This window comes from Terrapene carolina, unplaced genomic scaffold (assembly GCF_002925995.2).
Source record: "Terrapene carolina triunguis isolate 2854851 unplaced genomic scaffold, T_m_triunguis-2.0 Scaffold88, whole genome shotgun sequence".
In the NCBI taxonomy this organism is placed as follows: Eukaryota; Metazoa; Chordata; order Testudines; family Emydidae; genus Terrapene; species Terrapene triunguis.
The window spans coordinates 104,197-122,683 of record NW_020664439.1 but is presented as its reverse complement, the minus strand read 5'-3'; the positions used below and the strand labels follow the sequence as shown (position 1 = coordinate 122,683).

The window sequence follows — 18,487 nt, the reverse complement described above, 5'->3', positions numbered from 1 at the left end:
CGGCCATACTGGGTCAAATCAAAGGTCCATCTAGCCCAGTATCCTGTCTTCTGACAGTGGCCAATGCCAGGTGACCCAGAGGGAATGAACAGAACAGGTAATCATCAAGTGATCCATCCCGTCGCCCATTCCCAGCTTCTGGCAAACAGAGGCTAGGGACACCATCCCTGCCCATCCTGGCTAATAGCCATTGATGGACCTATCCTCCATGAATTTATCTAGTTCTTTTTTGAACCCTGTCATCCTCTGACAAAGAGTTCCATAGGTTGACTGTGATTTGTGTGAAGAAATACTTCTTTTTGTTTGTTTTAAACCTGCTGCCTATTAATTTCATTTGGTGGCCCCTAGTTCTTGTGTTATGAGAAGGAGTAAATAACACTTCCTTATTTACTTTCTCCACACCAGTCATGATTTTATAGCCCTCTATCATATTCCCCCTTAGTCGTCTCTTTTCCAAGCTGAAAAGTCAGTCTTATTAATCGCTTCTCATATGGAAGCCGTTCCATACCCCTAATAATTTTTGTTGCCTCTTTGTGTACCTTTTCCAATTCCAATATATCTTTTCTGAGATAAGAAAAACTAAGAAAAAAAGAGATGGAGAGATGTCCTCCAAAAGTAGGGAGTAGGGGTGCTGGCTGCCCCCCATTTTATTTGCGGGGTGTCCTGCCGGCTCTTCCACGGGTGCACTTTCACCATGAAAAATGTACTGGGTTGTACCCTATCCTTCTGCTGCAGCCTTGTGACAGGCAAAAATAAATGATTCCTGGTGAGCGAGTGGAGGAGTCCTTCACACCAGGAAAGGGGACTCCCTGTCTCCCATTACAGTGATTCAACCACGGCAAGCTATTTTATCTTCCAAGCGACCCTGCTTTTTCTAAAGGATCTGAGGGGGGCTTGACCTGTGAGTCAGAGCTCTAGAGTGGTCTTGGGCTGTGTCAAGCATTAACTATCCCTGTCCATTCAGCTTTCCTGATGGTTTTATAACTGTGCACTAGAAAGCACATGGGGGCTATTCCATTAGAGAAGTATTTGTGTTCGCAGCCTTCTTGTTCAACCAGAAACACACACTGCACATAGGACGCCACTCTGAGGGGTTCACACTGGCATGCTTTTCCCCAAAGCTCCTTAGCACCCGGACACTGGTCAGATTGAACTCTGGTTTCTCCCCAAGCGGCTCCAGTAAAACAAGGACTGGATCGATGGGGAAGGAAGCGGCACTGAAGAGACAGGCGTCAATGGTAGCATGTGTGTGTCACCCCTGGTGTGGGTTAGTATGTCTAGTGGTTAGAGTAGGACTGGGAAGCAGGAGATCCTGGCCTTGTCACCAGTGGCCTTACTCAAATCACTTCAAACTTCTGGCCAACAATTTCAAACGGGGGGAATCAAATTAGGCAGCTAGGTCCATACTGTCAGAGTGGCTCAGTACCTGCAGCTCCTGTCACCTTCAGTGGGGACTGGCTGAAAATGGAGCCATTCTGACAAATGTCTCATTTTGAAGTGGTCAAGTTTGAATACTGCATTTCTGCCCCTCCATTTCCCTAGCGGTGTGGTGGGGACCATCCCATTCACCCACCGGGGGCCAGCAGCGCTGGTACAATGGCCACCTGCGAGTAGTCAGCTAATCACCATTGCGGCGGTATTCCCCACATCAGAAGAGCTGTACAGGTTTCAGCACCACTCCCTGGAGCTCACGGAAGCTGAGAGATTTGGGGATGGCAGACGCTCTGGAGTGACATCCCCCTGCTGGCTCACGAGAGGATGTCGCCATCAACAGACATGATGCGTGAGCGGAGAGATCAGAGCCCTCAGGGGGACAGAGATGAAGAAAAGAAGCATTTGGCACCAGAGCCTGAAATGGATTTAGGTGCCTGACTGCTGGGGTTCTGAGCCCCAGTGTGTCAAGGTACCGATTCCTTTCTCCATGTCAGCTTGGCAGTTAGCTGGCAGACACCCAAGAGGAGGAAGAGGGTGGGGATGAAGGCAGCCAGCCAGGCTCTTTGCTTACCTTGATAGAGGCGCCAGCAAATCTCGCCAGCTGTTTAATGTGTTGGCCCTTCTTCCCAATGATGGCACCCACTGCCTGCGTTGGGATGAATAAATTCACAACCTCCTGTGCCGGCACCTGAGAGGAGAGAGACAAACACAGAGATCTCAGTCGGAACCCGGCCTGCCTGATGCTTTCCCAGCCGCTTGCCAGGCAGGGCAGGGCGTCATTTCACGGCTCTTGGACGCAAGCAATCGGGGTACAGCTGATTTGCCCCCTGCCGGAGAAATGAAATCTGTAAAGCTGAGCGTGTCTAAAATGCCCATGAAACCATGCTCCTCTCCTATGACGGGGGTGGGAGGATTTCTCTTATTATTATGCATTTCACTGCTTATGAAGACCTAGATATTTGAAATGTCACACCCCAGGAAGGCATCTAAATATCTGAACAGGCATTTGAGTTTTCAGATGATGCGTAAACAAGCGGGCACACAGAGCAGCATGCAAGAGATGCGATCTGCGTGTGGCACAGTGCAGTGAGCGACAGGGCAGGAGAGAGAAGCGTGGAGGCAGCTGCGATGCAAACGAAATCCTCACGCACACGTATGTGGACAGCTTCCATGTGCTCTGACCCGCACAGCCCAGAAAAATGAGATTCCTGGGCTGGAAGGCTGGACGGGCCCAGCCCGAGCGCCTGCATAGAACAGACCAGAGACCCTTCCCCAGGGACTCCTGTGAGTGTGAACTAGAGACGATCTCCTAGAAAATGCCAGTCTTGATTTTAACATAGGTACGAGGACAGCTAGACTGATCTCGTGACGTAGCAAAGAGAGGCTGGGGTGGGGGATCAGGATGCCAGGCTCCTCCTTGATCCATCACAGAGCTGCCACGGGTAAGACGCCAGCCCCTGGGTAAGACGCTAGGGCCCCCGGGATCTAAATGTCTTTAATTCTGGCTTTGAGAAAGGGTCTCCACTCCCCTACTGTGCTGCCAGGCAGGGCTTTGCTGAAAGACCTGGACGCAGGCTGGCGCTAATGCTGTACCAAAGCTGGGTCCCGTCCCCTCGCCAGCACCAGGGCCAGGCTAAAAAATTTTGGGGCCTTGTGCACTACGGTAATTGGAGGCCCCCTTTTCCCTGCCCCTGGGGGTGGGAGGCACGGGGTGTGTCGGAGAGTGAGCCTACCCCCATGTTCACTGCACCATGACTCCCCGCTCTGGCCATCGGCTCTCACCCCAGCACGCAGGCACGCTGCCCCCACCCACTGCCTGGCCCTGGGTTGGATTTTGTGTGTCCAGCAGCTAGTCCTGACTCCGGTGCAGTGCCCAGCGGCAGAGCAGTAACTGTCCCCATGTGAGAATATGATGGCTCAGGCCCCATGTGAGAATATGATGGGAAGTGCTGGTGGAAGGTCTAGGAGAGCCATTTCCATAAACAATCATCCGAAGCACTGCTGTGTATGCCTGCGGAGCTAGCTGATGGCAGCCAAGCATATTCTGAGCATCGCTTAAATGAACCCCCTTGCTTTTCAAAGAGGCTGACTGAATCAGGGCTCATTTGGGAGGCTGAGCCTGACTGCCCTGAGCACACCTGTGTGTCACTCTGCAAACCCCAGAGAAATGCTAAAGCCCCCAGAACGCAGTGCGATGGCTAGAAACCTAGACCGATTCCCGGATACGATCATGCAGGAAATGCTGGGGTGTTGCTACGATTGGTCATGGAAACATGCGTCTCTGGACACATGGCCCTTCCCCCTTCTGAAAGCCCTGTGATGCACCTGCATTCTCAGACTAGCTGACCCAAGTGATGTGAATACAGAGACCGCTGTGATCTACCCCCCGCCCCCAATTCCATGTCACACCACACTCATTCCCAGGGCAGCCAGGGGGCCATACTCACACACAGCGGGTGAGCATGGATGCACACATCACAGCCCTGCTCTCCTGCTGGATTTCCGGGGGGGGGGGGGGGGGGGCCCCCCCCCCCCCCCCCCGCCCCCCCGGGGGGTTGGGGGGGGGGGGGGGGGGGGGGACACACCACCTTGCTCAGCAGGCTTTACCAGTGCCCCCTCTGCTGCTCTGGCTTAGAAGACCCTTGAAGATGCAGTGTCCTCAAGTACATGTGCATCCCAGCGCTCAGAGAAGGACGGGCTGGAGGAAGGGCAGTGTTGCCAGCTCCTGTGATTTTGGCATGGTGGTGAGGGAAATCTTAGCCTGCTACAAGCACAGCAGCCCCTGCCCTGGTGATGAAGGGCTTTGATCTCCAGAGCTGGCAATTTCTGTTTCAAAAAGCAAAAATCACCTCTCTGAAGCAGAAGCCACACCCACAGCTTTGGCCACGGTTTCTATGCACACACAGCAATGTGGCCTCCCCCTCTGACTGCAGCTCCCACCAGCCAATGGTTTTATGACCTTATTCAGGGGCCACTCCACATCCACCAAGGCCAGGCAACTGGTCCCTTTTCAGAAGTCCCTAGTTAATGCTGACATGTTCAGCACAGAATCTGGAGCACACTTAATAGACCTGCCAGTTCTTAATCCAAACTTCCCTAGGATCCTCGAGATCCATCTAGTAGCACGCGGCCGCCCCAGGCCTGTGAACATTCTCTCCTGGTGGCTTCTTGGCTTTTACCATCTGCATTTCCCATCTCGGCTGCTTCACGCAACATTTCGATTTGGTAAAACCAACAATCCAATCGTGCCATGTTTAAAAGGTTCAACAATCCAACCCACCACTGAGCGTTTCTCAAAGCCTCCTCCCCTAAGTGCTAGAAAGAAGAGCATTTGCCAGAGGATGGGTCCACTGTGTGTCTCTCTGACTGGCTAAAACACCATAATCATCATTAAACACTGCCAGTGTGGTGAAAGAGGGAGGGAAAAGAAGGCCCCCAGGTAGGGCTTACAGCAGATTTAGAGGCCATTTCTGCTGTCCTGGTAGCTCAGATGCCCCTGGTAAAAGCAAGTACTATTTGAGGCTGCTCGACACAGTTTTGATTCTGATTTAGCTATTTTGGGTAGGGCTGGGAGTTTATATGGGTCTAGTGAAAGCACTAGGACCCCTAATACAGATGCAGTTGTACTGGCACAGAACCGACATGCAGAGCAGCCATTGGTGCGTGCTGCAGGAAGACACCGAGTAGGTGCCAGTCCTGGTCTCCTCATCCAAGGGGCTGCACCCATCATTCACTCCAAGGCCCATTCCAAACCCAGCACCAATGGACACTGGCCCTTCTTCAGAGGGCTGAGTGGGGCTGTAGGAGTGAAGCGTCAGGCTCCTCTCTGGGGAAATGCTGACTCTTGGTCTTTTCCCCGACTCCGCCAGGGCTCAGCACAGGACCCCAGGTCACACTCCTTTCCTCCCAGGATCTGCATGTGGCTCTACCCCCAATGGGCACAAACCCCCACCACTTCTCCCCCAGGTGAACAGCCTGGCCCAGAGGGGTGTGTCCATTATCTAGCACCTCGCCTGGGGCAGCTCCCAGCCCAGGGTTCTGCCCCCCGGAAAGGGCACAGGCACAAAGACGGCAGCAGCAACAAGCTGCCCAGGAGAGCTGCCGTAGCAGCTCCCACGTGCAGCGGAGGAACAGAGAAACAACCTGTGGCCACGGCCATGTGCAAATGCGCGCTTGGAGCCTGGAGCACGCGACAGCTTTACAACCTCCCCAGGCATCAGCTGGCTCAGGAGATGGAAGTACCCAGCCCGCTCTGTGGGGGCCATGCCTGATTCCAGCCCAGGCTGGTAGCATTAGAGGCCTACATGAACTGAGTGGGTGGGCTCGGTCCACCTCTCACTGGGGATGGGGGGGGGGTGTATGTGTGTGTGTGTGTGTGTGTGTGGCTGGCTGGCTGAGTGTCCCAGCCTGGAGCCACGCAGGGAAAGGGTCAGTGCCAGCAGGTGGGGTTGAGGTGCTCAGGGCGCTGTGTGGAGAGGCTGGCACTGTGCCAGGGCAGTAGATGAAGGGGCAGTGGCATCTCCAGACAGACGGTCCAACAGGATAAATCGTGAGGCAATGGCAGGGGCGGCAGCAGGCCGTTTTCAGGGAGTCGCTTATCTCTGGTTTGTCTGTAAAGGCTGCGAGGCCTTCACGGAGCCCTAGGCCAGTGGTTCCCATGAGGAGAATACACACTGCCTTAGCCAGAGGTTGGGGCTCTTGCCGGGGATCTCTTGGCTTGAGGCAGACGGTGCCTCCTCCTGAGGCTTTGTCCTGCAGCCCAATATACAGGCAGAGGCAGCTTCAGCCCCCGTCTGTGTTTCAGCCCTGGCTGGCCAGATCTCCGAACTGCTAGCTCCGTACTCATCCTGGGACCGGGTAGCGCTGGGGAAGGGGCTCAGGGTCAGGGAGAGCCTGGCAATGAACCACTCTCAGGGGCAAAGCCCAGGACCATAAGCCCAAGCCCACGCTCCGCACTAGGGCAGACTCTCGGGGAGGCCAGCACTACAGACCCTGCTCCGGAGGGGACCCCAGGGCTGCATAAGGTGGGGTGGGGGGAGGAGCCACCAGGGCTCCCCAACCATGAGTCTCCTGTGGAGGATCTGGGCTGGAATTGCCTTGCTGCCCACACGTGCAGAGCAGCAACACCAGGGACCCAGTGCTCTCGTTGCGGCTCTCTGCATGCTTGTCAGGAGCACCTGGTGCCGCACTGCATCAGCCATCCCTCCCTTGCAGCAGCCGTACCTGCATGCCCCTTGCAGGGAAAGGGCCCCCAGCACTCTGCACCCCAGCACGGGGAAGGTGCTGCCATGTGTCCTTGACCTGCCCTTTAAAAGGCTCAGTTCATCACCCTCCTTCCCCACTGAGCACACATGGGGAGACAGTAAATGCACCATGGGCCACCTGGTGGGAGTAGGACAGAGGGGAATTCTCGGGGGCTAAAGGAAAACCACAGCCCCTGCTGCTTCCTCCTGGCGGCTGGGTTTAAATCCCGGGGGCTCGGGTTTGTAACGACACCACGTCATGTGCAGTGAGAGCGCGCTGCCAAGCCTCTGGGTGCCGGGGACTGGAACAGCTCTGGCACCAAGGCCTGCGGAGACACAGGAGAGGTGCCCAGGCCATGCCGTGCTGCGGGGGAGCCCTGCGCGGGCGCCGATGTGCTGGCTTGTGCAGAGGGGAGCGGGAACACACCCTGAAGAGGACTCAATGTTTCCCTGCAGGCGTCTGGATTCCACAGCCTCATTTCCAGCGGCCGCGTCACTGCCGCCGACTGCCAGGAGGGCACTGACCTGGCACGCTCGCTGCAATGGCAGAGCAGCACCGGACAGAATCACAGCCAAGAGAGGAACGCGGCAGCCAAGCAGGGCGAGCGGTGCCAGCATGGGCAGAGTGGGCACTTACAGAGTGCTGCTGTGGGAAGGCGCCAATGGGGGAGGCTCCGTACAGACCCGAGAGGTATGCCGAGGGGCTCTACGGCAGGAAAGAAAACACAGTCAGTGCAGGTTCCCAGACAGCACGGTCCATACACACCGCGCCTGTGCTACGTCCGGGGGCTGGCTGCTGGGGATCTACCCCCAGCACCTCGCAGCGTGCATGTACACCGGCTTCCCTGCGTCCCCTGCCATTGCGCATGCCGTACTTCCTAACACGGGGGCCCGAGACAGACCGAGAACCAGGCCTGAGGAACAACCAAAAACCCTGCCAGGGCCCCAGCAGAAATGTTGGCCCCCTCCCCCAGGCAAATCAAAGCTCTGGGGCTGATGTAAATGAGCCCAACTCCACTGAAACTCATGGAGACGACCATGCAAACCTGGAGCATATCCTGACAACCCCCTGGAGGACCCCCATTCACAGCATGGCTGTGGCTGGTTTCTGCAGCTCTTTAGCCCTCAGTGGCTCACCCAATGGTACGCTGGGGAGGGTGCTCCCCAGTGACGCTAGAATCGCTGTACACTGCTCTACAGGGAGCTCTCTCGCGTTCCTGCTAGCACAATATTTCCAGGAAAATACACTAGACAGCCACACCTGGCGTATGACAGCGTCCCCCTGGGGAGAGCCAGGCACCACAGGAGGGGTCCCAAGGCTGGAGCCTTGTTGTGAAGTGGAGAACGAGACAAGAGACAGAGAGAGAGAACAGCCAGAGTTGTGCAGGGGCTGGCACCCAGAGTCCGCAGGGTGCTGCCCCATGAACACACCATGACAGCGCTCCTGGTATGAGGGATGTACGTGGGGGTAACTGATAAGGGCCTGACCCTGCTCCCACTGAGCTCAGTGGCATGGGACAGCTCACACTCAGACCTTGCAGCTGACCTGGAGTGCACAGCTGAGCCATGCGGTGGAGTTATGGCCTGGCTGCTGATGGGATCAGGACTGTAATAAAACGTATCACCAACTGGTCCAAAGGAGGCAGAAAAAGGCAGGAGGAATCTTATACTTTGGCGAATGGCCCTGAGGAGGGAGCAGGCTGCACTAGCCACCTGGTCCTGCAGAGAGGAGAAGTTGGGCATGAGGATAGAGTGAAAACAGCGTGATCTCGATCACCTGTAGCACTCCCTCCCAGGAGGAAGAGATTCACACAGGCAGGTCTAGCCCTAGGCACAGTTAAACTTGGGGGACATGAGGAAAGGCAGCAGAACCAGAGAAGGGACCAGGGTTAAGGTGTGTGAGAAACTGAGGTCTGGGCTACACTACAGCTGCCTTACATCGACCTATGTCAGTGTCTACACAACAGCCTTGCTCCCGCCGATGTAAGTGCCCTGCTACACCGACATGATAACTCCACCTCCACGAGAGGCGTAGGGCTTATGTGGTGTCGTTAGGTTGATGCAGTGTCTCTGTAGATGCTGCCTTACCTCAGCTGTTGTTTGTCAATGTCACAGGTCCACACTGAAGCTGTGAAATTGACAAGAAAGGCTGGTAGGTTCCCTGTTGTGAACCCCATGCCGGGCTCACAGCTGTGGCTGTCGCCCCAGGGTGTGTGGGGGCTCCAGCTGTGAACCCGGATACCGCCTGGGCTCTCAGCTCCCCACAGAGCTAAGCAGCTGGAACCCGCTGGAAGCCTGATAGCCACCCCAGCTCTGGATGCTGAGCTCCCCACTGCGAGCCCCACTCCCTGCTGGGAGAAGGGCAGACACCTGGGCTCCAGGCACAGAGCTCCACACTGGGATCCTGGGCAGCTGCTGGACTCCTGAGAGCCAGGGGTGGGGGTAAGCTCGGGCTCTCAGCCCCCCACACTACCCCTCTTCAGTTGGTGGAAGTCTGCCTGGTGAGGACACACACCACCGACAGCAGGGTAGTGTGGATATGAAAAATAGCAGTAATCACTGTGAGGGCTGTAAATCGAACTAACACAGGTTGACTTAATTTTGTAGTGTAGACAAGTTCTGAGTGTGAATCTCCAGCTGCTGCAGCAGAGCCGGGGCATAGCAGGCTGGCTGGGATTACAGAGCTTTGCGTGTGACAGCAGCAAGGTAACCATGCTGTGCTCAGCACTGGCTCCCATCCTATCCGTTCCTGCTACACTCACAGCTCCCTGGGCCACAGGCCCAGCCCTCAGCTCTGCATGGGCCTCCTGTGCAAGCTGGGCGTTGAGTGTGCACTCAGGGGGAGACAGTCTGGTCCCTTGGCTGGTACGTTCCATCCCTGCTCCTACCCTGTCTGGTCTGTGTAGACTGCAGCCTTTTCCATCCAGAGGGGCTGTCCATCCAGTGCCAGGTACAATGGGTCTGGGACCACGAGGCACTACTGCAAGCCACAGAACACGCTCTACAGAGGGGAAACTGAGGCACAGAGTTGAAGCGACTTGCCTATGGTCACCCAGCAGGTGAGTGGCAGAGCCAGGACCAGAACCAGGACTCCTGATTTCCAAGCCACTGGCCTACCCACCAGGCCATGCGGCCGGCCGCCACGCTGTCCTACATGCTCACACCCATAAACACACACAGCAGAGGGGCCTGCTGTCCACGAAGGGTCTGTCTCCAAACACCCCACAGACAAACAGCATCCGAACAAAGCCCATAGCCATTCTCAGTGCATTCACCCTCCCGGGGGAAGCTATTAGAGATTGAATAGTTTGGAGGTATGTAACCCCTTTGGGGTTTAGAAAGCATGGCCCCTTTAAATTTTTTTTCTAGGGGGGAGGGGGAGAGTGAGGAAAAAAGGAGGGAAACTTCAGGGGGTGGCGCTGGAGCTCAGAGGGAGAGAGAGGCAGCAGCCCGCAGGCCCTCGAAAAGGAAGCAGCAGAGAACCTGCCTGAAGCCTGGGAGGGACAGGGCGGCTGATCGGTGATACCCCAGGACAGGAGCCAGGAGGAGCACTGTGCCAGGGAGGAATTACCCAAGAAGGACAGGCCGGATTTGAACCCAGTATCAGCTGCGAGTACTGGGGCTTGTGACTCCGCATTGGGAACAAGGAGGGAGGCTGTAGCTAGTTAAGTGGGGAGGTGGTCGCTCTGTGTGGCTTTGCAGAGAGCGGCAGAAGAGGGCACCGGAGGGGTTTGTTGGGGGAAAGTTCACTGGCGCCGAAGACGACCAGGAGCACCCAAGACTCACCACTGGACTGAAACTTTGCTCAGGACTTTTGAACTTTGTGTGCAGACACATTGCTCAGTGTCTGCCCTTCCAGACTGTGCTACCACTGGGCCTTGGTTTGGATGCCCCCTGTTTTACTGCTCCCCCTATATTTTCCCTTGTTGTTTTTTTCCTCTCATTACTTTGTAAATAAATATTTCCCTTTCTTATATCCATTGTACTTTTCCTGTGGGTGTTTACTTTGGGGGTTTGAAACAGGTGCCCCTGGGGTGGAAGGAATTTCTCCTGCTGCATTTTTGTGCGCACCTTCTCTTGGCCAGAGCTGCCTGCAGAGCAGACTCCATCTTAGCCACGAGGGCGCTAAAGTTACACTTGGTGGCCCATACGGGGACTTTGCAGTACACAAACGCACACACCTACGTTGCGCACCTTGGGCTCTCCTTCACAGAGCAAAGAAACTCCTGAGTGACTTTCATCTCAGTTTCAAAAAAATAAAAATAAAAATGGAGAGAGGATTACTAGAAGACCTGTGCCGAGGGGCACGAATCCTAGTAACCAAAGCTGTGCTGGTGGCGGGGTTCCCAGAAGAGATGGAACCAAATGAAATTGAGGAGAGCCTAGATGCAGCTGAAATACTGGGGAGGGTAAAGGTCCACACCCTTATTTACAACCGCAAAGTGAAGGGCATGGTAGCACTATGTACTCACTCCAAGGAAGCAGATCTTGATAAAGTGCCCAAAGAGGTGCAAGTAGAAGGTATCCCCTGGACAATTCTGGGGGAAGAGCAGTCCCCTCCTAGTGTGCCTGTGTCACTTGAGGTGGATTCTTTAGCGCAGAAATTGCAAGCTCTGATGGTGGATGAGAAGCGGACAAGAATTAATTTTGGCATTAGGAGGGGCTCCAACACCTGCAGCACCCAGCCTGGTGGGATGGGCCAAAGACCTGGGAACGCTCTCAAAGATGCATTAAAGCCGGCATATGAAAGTGCTCCATACAAGCAGTTACGTTCTTTCTCGGGGGTGTTATCTGTACCCTCAGGGGAGGATGATTACAAGACCTGGAGGGATTTTACGGTGCCACTTGTCCAAGAATGGGAATGCTCTGATGCTGAGAAGCAGAAACGTGTGCTTGAAAGTCTGAGGGGACCTGCCATGCGAATTATCCAAGCCCTGAAAGACTCCCAACCAGCTGCCACAGTGCAAGACTATTTAACCACTGTTGAGAGTGTCTACGGTGCTACTAATAGCAGTGAAAACCTGTATTATCGTTTCCGCCACACCTATCAGGAGCCCCACGAACGATTGTCGGATTTCATCAGGAGATTAGAGGATTTGCTAGGAATTTCTCCTGCTGCATTCCTGCGCGCACCTTCTCTTGGCCAGAGCTGCCTGCAGAGCAGACTCCATCTTGGCTATGAGGGCGCTAAAGTTACAGGTACAAGAAACAGACGACTTGATGTGTGCACGTATTGATGAATACAAGACATGTGTGTGCCCCACCGAACAGTGCTTTTGTGGGAGACCCGCACAGCTCTGCTGAGACATCCTTGCCTGCTCTCATTATGTATTTCATTAAGTCCATTTTTGCAATACCCTCAACAGAAACATTGCACAGCTCTGTGGGGCTTTTGCTGATCTGCAGCAGCCTTAGATTGTGTCACCTGATATTACTGTGTGCGACTGACACAGGTGTCTGCGTTGCCTGCCATATCACTCGCTAGTGGAAGAAATCTCTGTCTGAACACGGGGAGTGCCTGGCCCTCCAGGAGCGAAGACTGCAAACAAAAATGGCTTCTCCATGTCCTGGCTTATTAGAAGGGATTTAAAGCCACCAAGTGAAACATCTAAGCTTTGATTCCAGGAGCATTAATTCCCTTCAACTTTTCAGTCACCCAAGCATCTCCAAGCAGGCATATTTGATATCAAAGTGCACATGGATGTATTATTTGGCCTTAATTTGCAATAGGATTTCCGCAGAGGATTCTCTCCCTTTTGGTTGACTGAACTTTATACAATAGATGTTTGCAAATCACCTTACAAAGGCTTTGATAAAAAAACCAAACAGAGCCCAGTTCGTTGGGCAGCAGGGTGAATTTTCCATGTTTTAGCCCTTTTTCTAAAACAGCGTGCATCAGATCTTCGGGGGGCTGATCACGAGCAGCTGTCACCCTCACTCATCGCAGGAGATCTGCAGGGTACAGACAGGCGTTTGCAGCTCTTTCACATCTGCTATGACTGTACAGAGCGACACAAGTGACAGGCTCAGAATGCACAGTGACTAACGATGCTAGTTGCTTGCAGGGCAATTTGTCTGGGCGGATGGAGGCAGAACTGTACCCCTCAGACAGAAATGCACATGCACAGCACTAATACATAAGGCTGCATCCCCCCATCCTCCCGCACACACCACCCATGCACACACATGCACCCTCTGCTTCCCAGGAGAGCTCTCCTGAGTGGTACATTCTTTCAATACTATGCCCTGTCTCTAATTTCACTCCGTTCCCCACCTGTTGTGCATATACAGCTAGAGGTTACGTAACCTACAGATGTCAGACTGGGAATAGGGCTTTTTACCCTTCCTCCCCCTTTGCCCAAGAAACATTACAGAAGGGAAGGAAGTAGCTTAGTGTGAGAGCTCTCCACTCGTGGTTAGACTGACAAGGAGAGGGCAGGGAGCCAACGCTTGGCCTGGAGCACTTTTTATATTTGGCATAATAAATCATTTAATTTTTCTCTAAAAATAAACTGCCAAGTAGCCTTGCTGGGGCTTTGGGGTCACAGGAGTTTGCTGGGAATGTACACTCCTCCCTTATATCATGTGCACGTTCCCAAAGTAATGCACCAGTCCTAAGAAATGTGAACATCGACATGCAGTGTTCATGAGGAAAACACACACACACAAATACACTACGCAGAAAAGCATGGACACAGTCAGGGCTTTGGAGCTGTGCTCCGGCTCCGCTCCAGCTCCAGGCAAAAACCTGCAGCTCCACTGCTCCGGAGCTGCTCTGGGCTCTGCTCCAAAGCCCTGACAGATTCACACACACGCTGGTTTTGCAGTCAACATTTTGTGTCCTTTCTGCACCATCACCCAAGTATTTCAACTCTGAACGGTGTAAAACTCACCATCCCTCTCCGATCACTTGGCCGCTATGGTTTTCAGAAAAAATAATAAAAGTAAATAGACTTGTTCTCGGTTCCAAATACAGTTACAGCAGCTGAACTGAAATGGTGACACGGAGTGTTAGATACGCCGTAGATCAGGGGTTTATCTGCAGGAGTTAAAAGCCATCTCTGTGATTTCCTGCAGTGCTATCCAAAATCAAGAAGTTATGAAATAATCACTCCATAGCAGCAAATCAAGCTGATCGCACAGCTTCCATTGTCAATCCTCTCAACATGCTCTATCTATGCATCTCTGTCCGCCTACCGTGCAGGCAGATTAGGAAGAACGCAGCTCAGAATATGCAGTCACTTATCATATACGGCTCTGGGCTCTCTATTAACTTTCACAAACGGATGTCAAGGTACTTGTCCCAACTCTGGACACACAGGCACAGAGAGCGAAGTGTCCACTCCAAGGCGTGTCTGGCACCTGCCGGCACCTGTCTGCCTGGGCCCAGGCAGGCCCAGCAGCGGCACAGCCGGGGCAGTTTTCGAAAACTGCCCCGATTGGGTTGGTTTTGCCTCACGTGTCCAGAGAGTGCAGTGGCTGTGCGTGTCGTCACAATCCCACCCCTGGAAAGGCACTGCTGCACCGTTAATGGGGCAACTCCAGCATGGCTGGTTAAAAAATGATCCCACTCGTTTTGAAACAATCAAGTAATAAACACAGTTCCCATGAACTGACATCAAAGTTGTCTGACACCCGACAAACGTACAGCCCTCCTCCAGGATGAAACCATTCCTCAGAGGGATGGTGTATTACTCAGCATTACTCACACTAGCTATGTCTGCTTTATGGTATTTCATCCACTTCCAAGCCGAGGGCTGCTCTTCACCCCTGCAGGAGCCTTTCCCAGTTCTCTCTCGCTGCCACCTCAAAGAGCCTGGCACTGCTTCCTGAGAATCACCCTGCATGGGCTCTGTTGGGGTACTCAGATCCCGGCTTAGCCAGAGCTAGGATGGGCATGGCCAGGCAGGCTGTTTCCGAGGTAACCCACCCCAAGTAATCCAGGCTTTTACAGAGGACAGCGCACTTAGAGTTGCGCCAGAAATGGGTTGGGAGGCAGTGCAGAATGAAGAGCGCAGAAGTCATGTGTCTGTCAGCCCACCCCACTTGAGAGCTGGCCGTAGCACATGAAGCTTCTGAGTGACCTTCAGCTGTAGAGCATGTTACACCAGAAGAGCATGGAAGAGCCAAAGTCACAGCTGAAGTCTGCCCCTAACAGGCCATCCCAGATAAAGGGCTCCCCGGGGTAGCACTGCCCCGTGGGAGTTCCGGAGCGGTGATGGACACACACAGACAAAGGCTGTGAAGACCCCTCACAAGGAGGAAAGATTCACAATCTTCTTCATAGAACCACCAAAGTGCGGGGCTGGAAGGACCTTGAGAGGTCATTAAGTCCAGCCCCCTGCGCTGAGACGGGACCAAGTAAACCTAGATCATCCCTGACAGATGTTTGCCCAACCGGTTCTTAAACACCTCCAGTGATGGGGATTCTACAACCTCCCTTGGGAAGCCCGTTCTGGAGCTCAACTACCCTTATAGGTAAAAAGTTTTTCTTCATATCTAACCTAAATCTCCCTTGCTGCAGATTGAACTTCTTGTCCTACCTTCAGTGGACATGGAGAACAAGTGATCGCTTTATAACAGCCCTTAACATATTTGAAGACTCTCAGGTCCCCCCTCAGTCTTCTTTTCTCAAGACTAAATAGGCCCAGTTTTTTTAACCTTTCCTCATAAGCCAGGTTTTCTAAATCTTTAATCATTTTTGTTGCTCTCCTCTGGACTCCCTACAATTTCTCCAGTACTGCAGCTGGGGCCTCACCAGTGCCGAGTAGAGCAGTACTATCACGTCCCGTGTTTTACATAGGAGATGCCTGTCAATACACCCCAGATTGATAGTAGCTTTTTTTGCAGCTGCATCACACTCTTGACTAGAATCCCAGATCCTTTTCAGCAGCACCGACACCTAGCCAGCTAGTCCCCATTTTGTACTTGTGCGTTGGATTTTTCCCTCCTAAGTGTCGTACTCAGCACTTGTCTTTACTGAATTCCGTCTTTTTGAATTCAGACCAATTCTCCAATTTGGCAAGGTCGTTTTGAATTCTAATCTTGTCCTCCAAAGTGCTGGCAGCCCCTCCCACAATGGTGTCGCCCCCAAATTTTATAAGCACTCTCTCCACTTCATTATCCAAGTCATTAATGAAAATATTGAATAGCACCAGACCCAGGACTGAGCTGTACGTGTCTCACTAAATACGCCCTCCCAGTCTGACAGCATACCATTAATAACGACTCTTTGAGTAGGTCTTTCAACCAGTTGTTCACCCACCTTTATAGGAATTCCATCTAGACCCCATTTCCCTAGCTGGCTTATAGGAACGTCATGTGGGACTGTGTCAAAGCCTTACTAAAATCAAGCTCTCTCATGGTTCCTGCTCCTGCCCATGCACTCAGCCAGTAACCCTGCTCTGCTCCTGCCCAGCTGCACCATCTCTGTTTGGGACGAGCTTTCGCCTAGGAACCTCACTCACCCAGGCACTAGGAAAGCAAGCAGGCTCCAGAACCTGGCTTCACACTGAGCTGAGAATCACCAGCTGGCCAAGTCTCACAGCCTACGGTGGGATGGGGAGAGATGAGCGAATCCAGAAGGTGCTGGATTTGGTTCATCACTACCTCCTTTAACTGTTCCATAGCCCGAATCCTGGCCTTGTTACTGTTTTTAATTCCGACTGACTTCTGCCTAAGCAGCTGCTGAGTATGGACACCAGGTCTGGGCCCTGTGTAGGAGTGTTTGACGTGAACGCCAAGTGTGCTTATTTCAGGGTTTGCAGGGGTGTGTGCAGAGCCTGGGATCACCCACCACCAATACGAGCTATTCTACAAGCTTGTCACCCGCAGACATGCAGACCCCAGCCCCGCCCCCACCCCATTCCACAGGCCAGCTGGGTAAGGGAGCACGCTCTGCACCCCCGAAGGGAGGAAGCACAAGGTGCATTGCTCCTGCTGGCACAGTGCAGGTCCATGCTGCCCCAAACGCAGGCCAGAGATTTAAAGCCACAGCAAGCCCTTAAAGGAAAAAATATGTACAAAAGTACTGCCCTAGGCCTAACTGGGAGGGATTATACACAAGTCTATACAGTGCTGGGGCGCTGCTTCTCCTTTCTGGGTCCCCAGCCCCAAATATAGCACGTGAGGCCCCATCCTGCTGGGAGAGCAAAATCTCCGCAGGCTGAGGAAAGCTGCGGGCGCCTGAAGAGCTCGTACTCCAGCAAGAAGCAGGATCTCCCTGGTGCTGGGGCCCCAGGGGGGGAGGGATCGGGGTATAAACAAATCCTCCCAAAACCATCAAGAAAAAATCAGTGCTCTTATACAAGAGTGTATACGGGACACTTCCTGCCAAAGCCATACCTGTCCTCACTAGAGGGTTAGAGTGAGAGTGTCTCCTCCTAACCCCACTGAGCTAGGGGAACACACCCCGCATGCACACACACACAGGCCTGGCCTGCCGGGTACTCACCGCAAAGGGGTTGTAGGAGGCAGCTGCAGCAGCTCCGCGGGCCCCCGCTGCAGAGGGCAGCATGGACAGCCCCGTGGAGAAGATCCCCAGTGCGCTGAGGTTCAGCCCTGGGATCAGGTTGGCTTGTTGCTAGAAATGCAAAACACAGAGACGTGGGAAACGTGGAACAAAGGCGGTAGGGGGGGAAGAAGAGGGGAAGTCACACGCGCCAAAGTGCCCAATGACTCCTACACGTCCGCCCAGACAGCTCGATCCAGTGGGGTCCGTTCTGCATCAGCCCCATGATGAGCAGAACTGCCTGCAAACACCCAGGGGCCAACTTCACCAGCTCCCACTGGACTAACTCTGGCTCTGGCCCTGACATTTGAGGTCTCTACTGGGAGGATGGGAGCCGCGGGAAGAGGGTGCTTACGTTGACGGCGACAATGTCATTCTCATAGGCCTCTCGCAACTTCTTCATGATCTCCACTTCGGCATTGGAGCAGGCCTCGATGCTGCCCTTCACCGTGATGGTCCGTTCAGGGTTATAAATGGTTAAATCCTGTAAACTAAGCAGTTACGGACAGGTGAAACTGCTGCCATCAAGGCAACAGAAAAGCAAGCTGCCTTCACCCTCCTGCTTAGAGCAGGGAACCTTCTCCTTGGAGCAGCCAGGAAGAACCCAGGGCTGCAGATTATCCCCCACCGGCCAGCCACTTCCACTGGCCATTGTGCAGGGGAGCATAGCCTGGATGTCCTGTTTCCATTCCAGACCTTCCCAACATGGCTCGCTTTACTGGCATCCATGTCTTCACCAGTGCCGGGCTGGGTGGAGCACCCCTGCCTGTGTCTGTGCACCTTTGGAGGAGTCCTACGCTGGCTCCACACGCTCACCAGCGTGTACCCGGAGGGCTGGCCTCAGCAGCTCCCCTGACACTCGCCTCCCGCAGCCAGAGAGCAAGGAACCCGGTTTTGGACCATGCAGTAGCTCTCTGGGCTGGAGGCGGGTTGTTCTCCTCTGCCAGGATATCACAACTTACGGAGAGATGGTGATCTTGGTCCCTGTGTCTTGCTCAATTTTCTTCAGGTTTCGTCCCTCTTTGCCGATCAGTCTCCCAACCAGACTGTTGTGTGCTAAGATTTTCAAGGGAACCTCTTCGGCGCTAAAATAAACAAAAGGCGTTTGGTGTTTTTTGTAAGTTCCTTTTCCCCCTGTTCTCCTATCACCAGTATGCTCCAAACCGTGGAGTTCTCCTGGCCAGGAACACACACAAAAAGAAAAGAAAAGTAGGACAAAAACATCATATGGACTTTTTTCATTGCAAAACCTGTACATTTGTAGAGTCCTTGTCATGTAAAGAATCTGAAATGAGTCCTC

The 18,487-nt window shown here is 53.6% G+C and overlaps 1 protein-coding gene across 3 annotated transcripts in view; it reads right to left on the bottom strand.

Annotated features, from left to right (window-relative positions):
* The window catches only part of IGF2BP2 (insulin like growth factor 2 mRNA binding protein 2), a 95,290-nt gene that overhangs the window by 12,113 nt on the left and 64,690 nt on the right, over positions 1 to 18,487 (bottom strand). Inside the window, exons 8-13 of one of the 3 annotated variants that reach the window (XM_024218630.2) lie at positions 18,150 to 18,272; positions 17,543 to 17,678; positions 17,131 to 17,259; positions 13,571 to 13,594; positions 7,315 to 7,383; positions 2,006 to 2,122 (exon numbers count right to left, since the gene is read on the bottom strand). In XM_024218630.2, the coding sequence (XP_024074398.1) occupies positions 2,006 to 2,122; positions 7,315 to 7,383; positions 13,571 to 13,594; positions 17,131 to 17,259; positions 17,543 to 17,678; positions 18,150 to 18,272 (598 nt within the window). The remainder of the gene's footprint in view (positions 1 to 2,005; positions 2,123 to 7,314; positions 7,384 to 13,570; positions 13,595 to 17,130; positions 17,260 to 17,542; positions 17,679 to 18,149; positions 18,273 to 18,487) is intronic. The other 2 variants (XM_024218631.2, XM_024218632.2) reach the window with 2 other exon arrangements.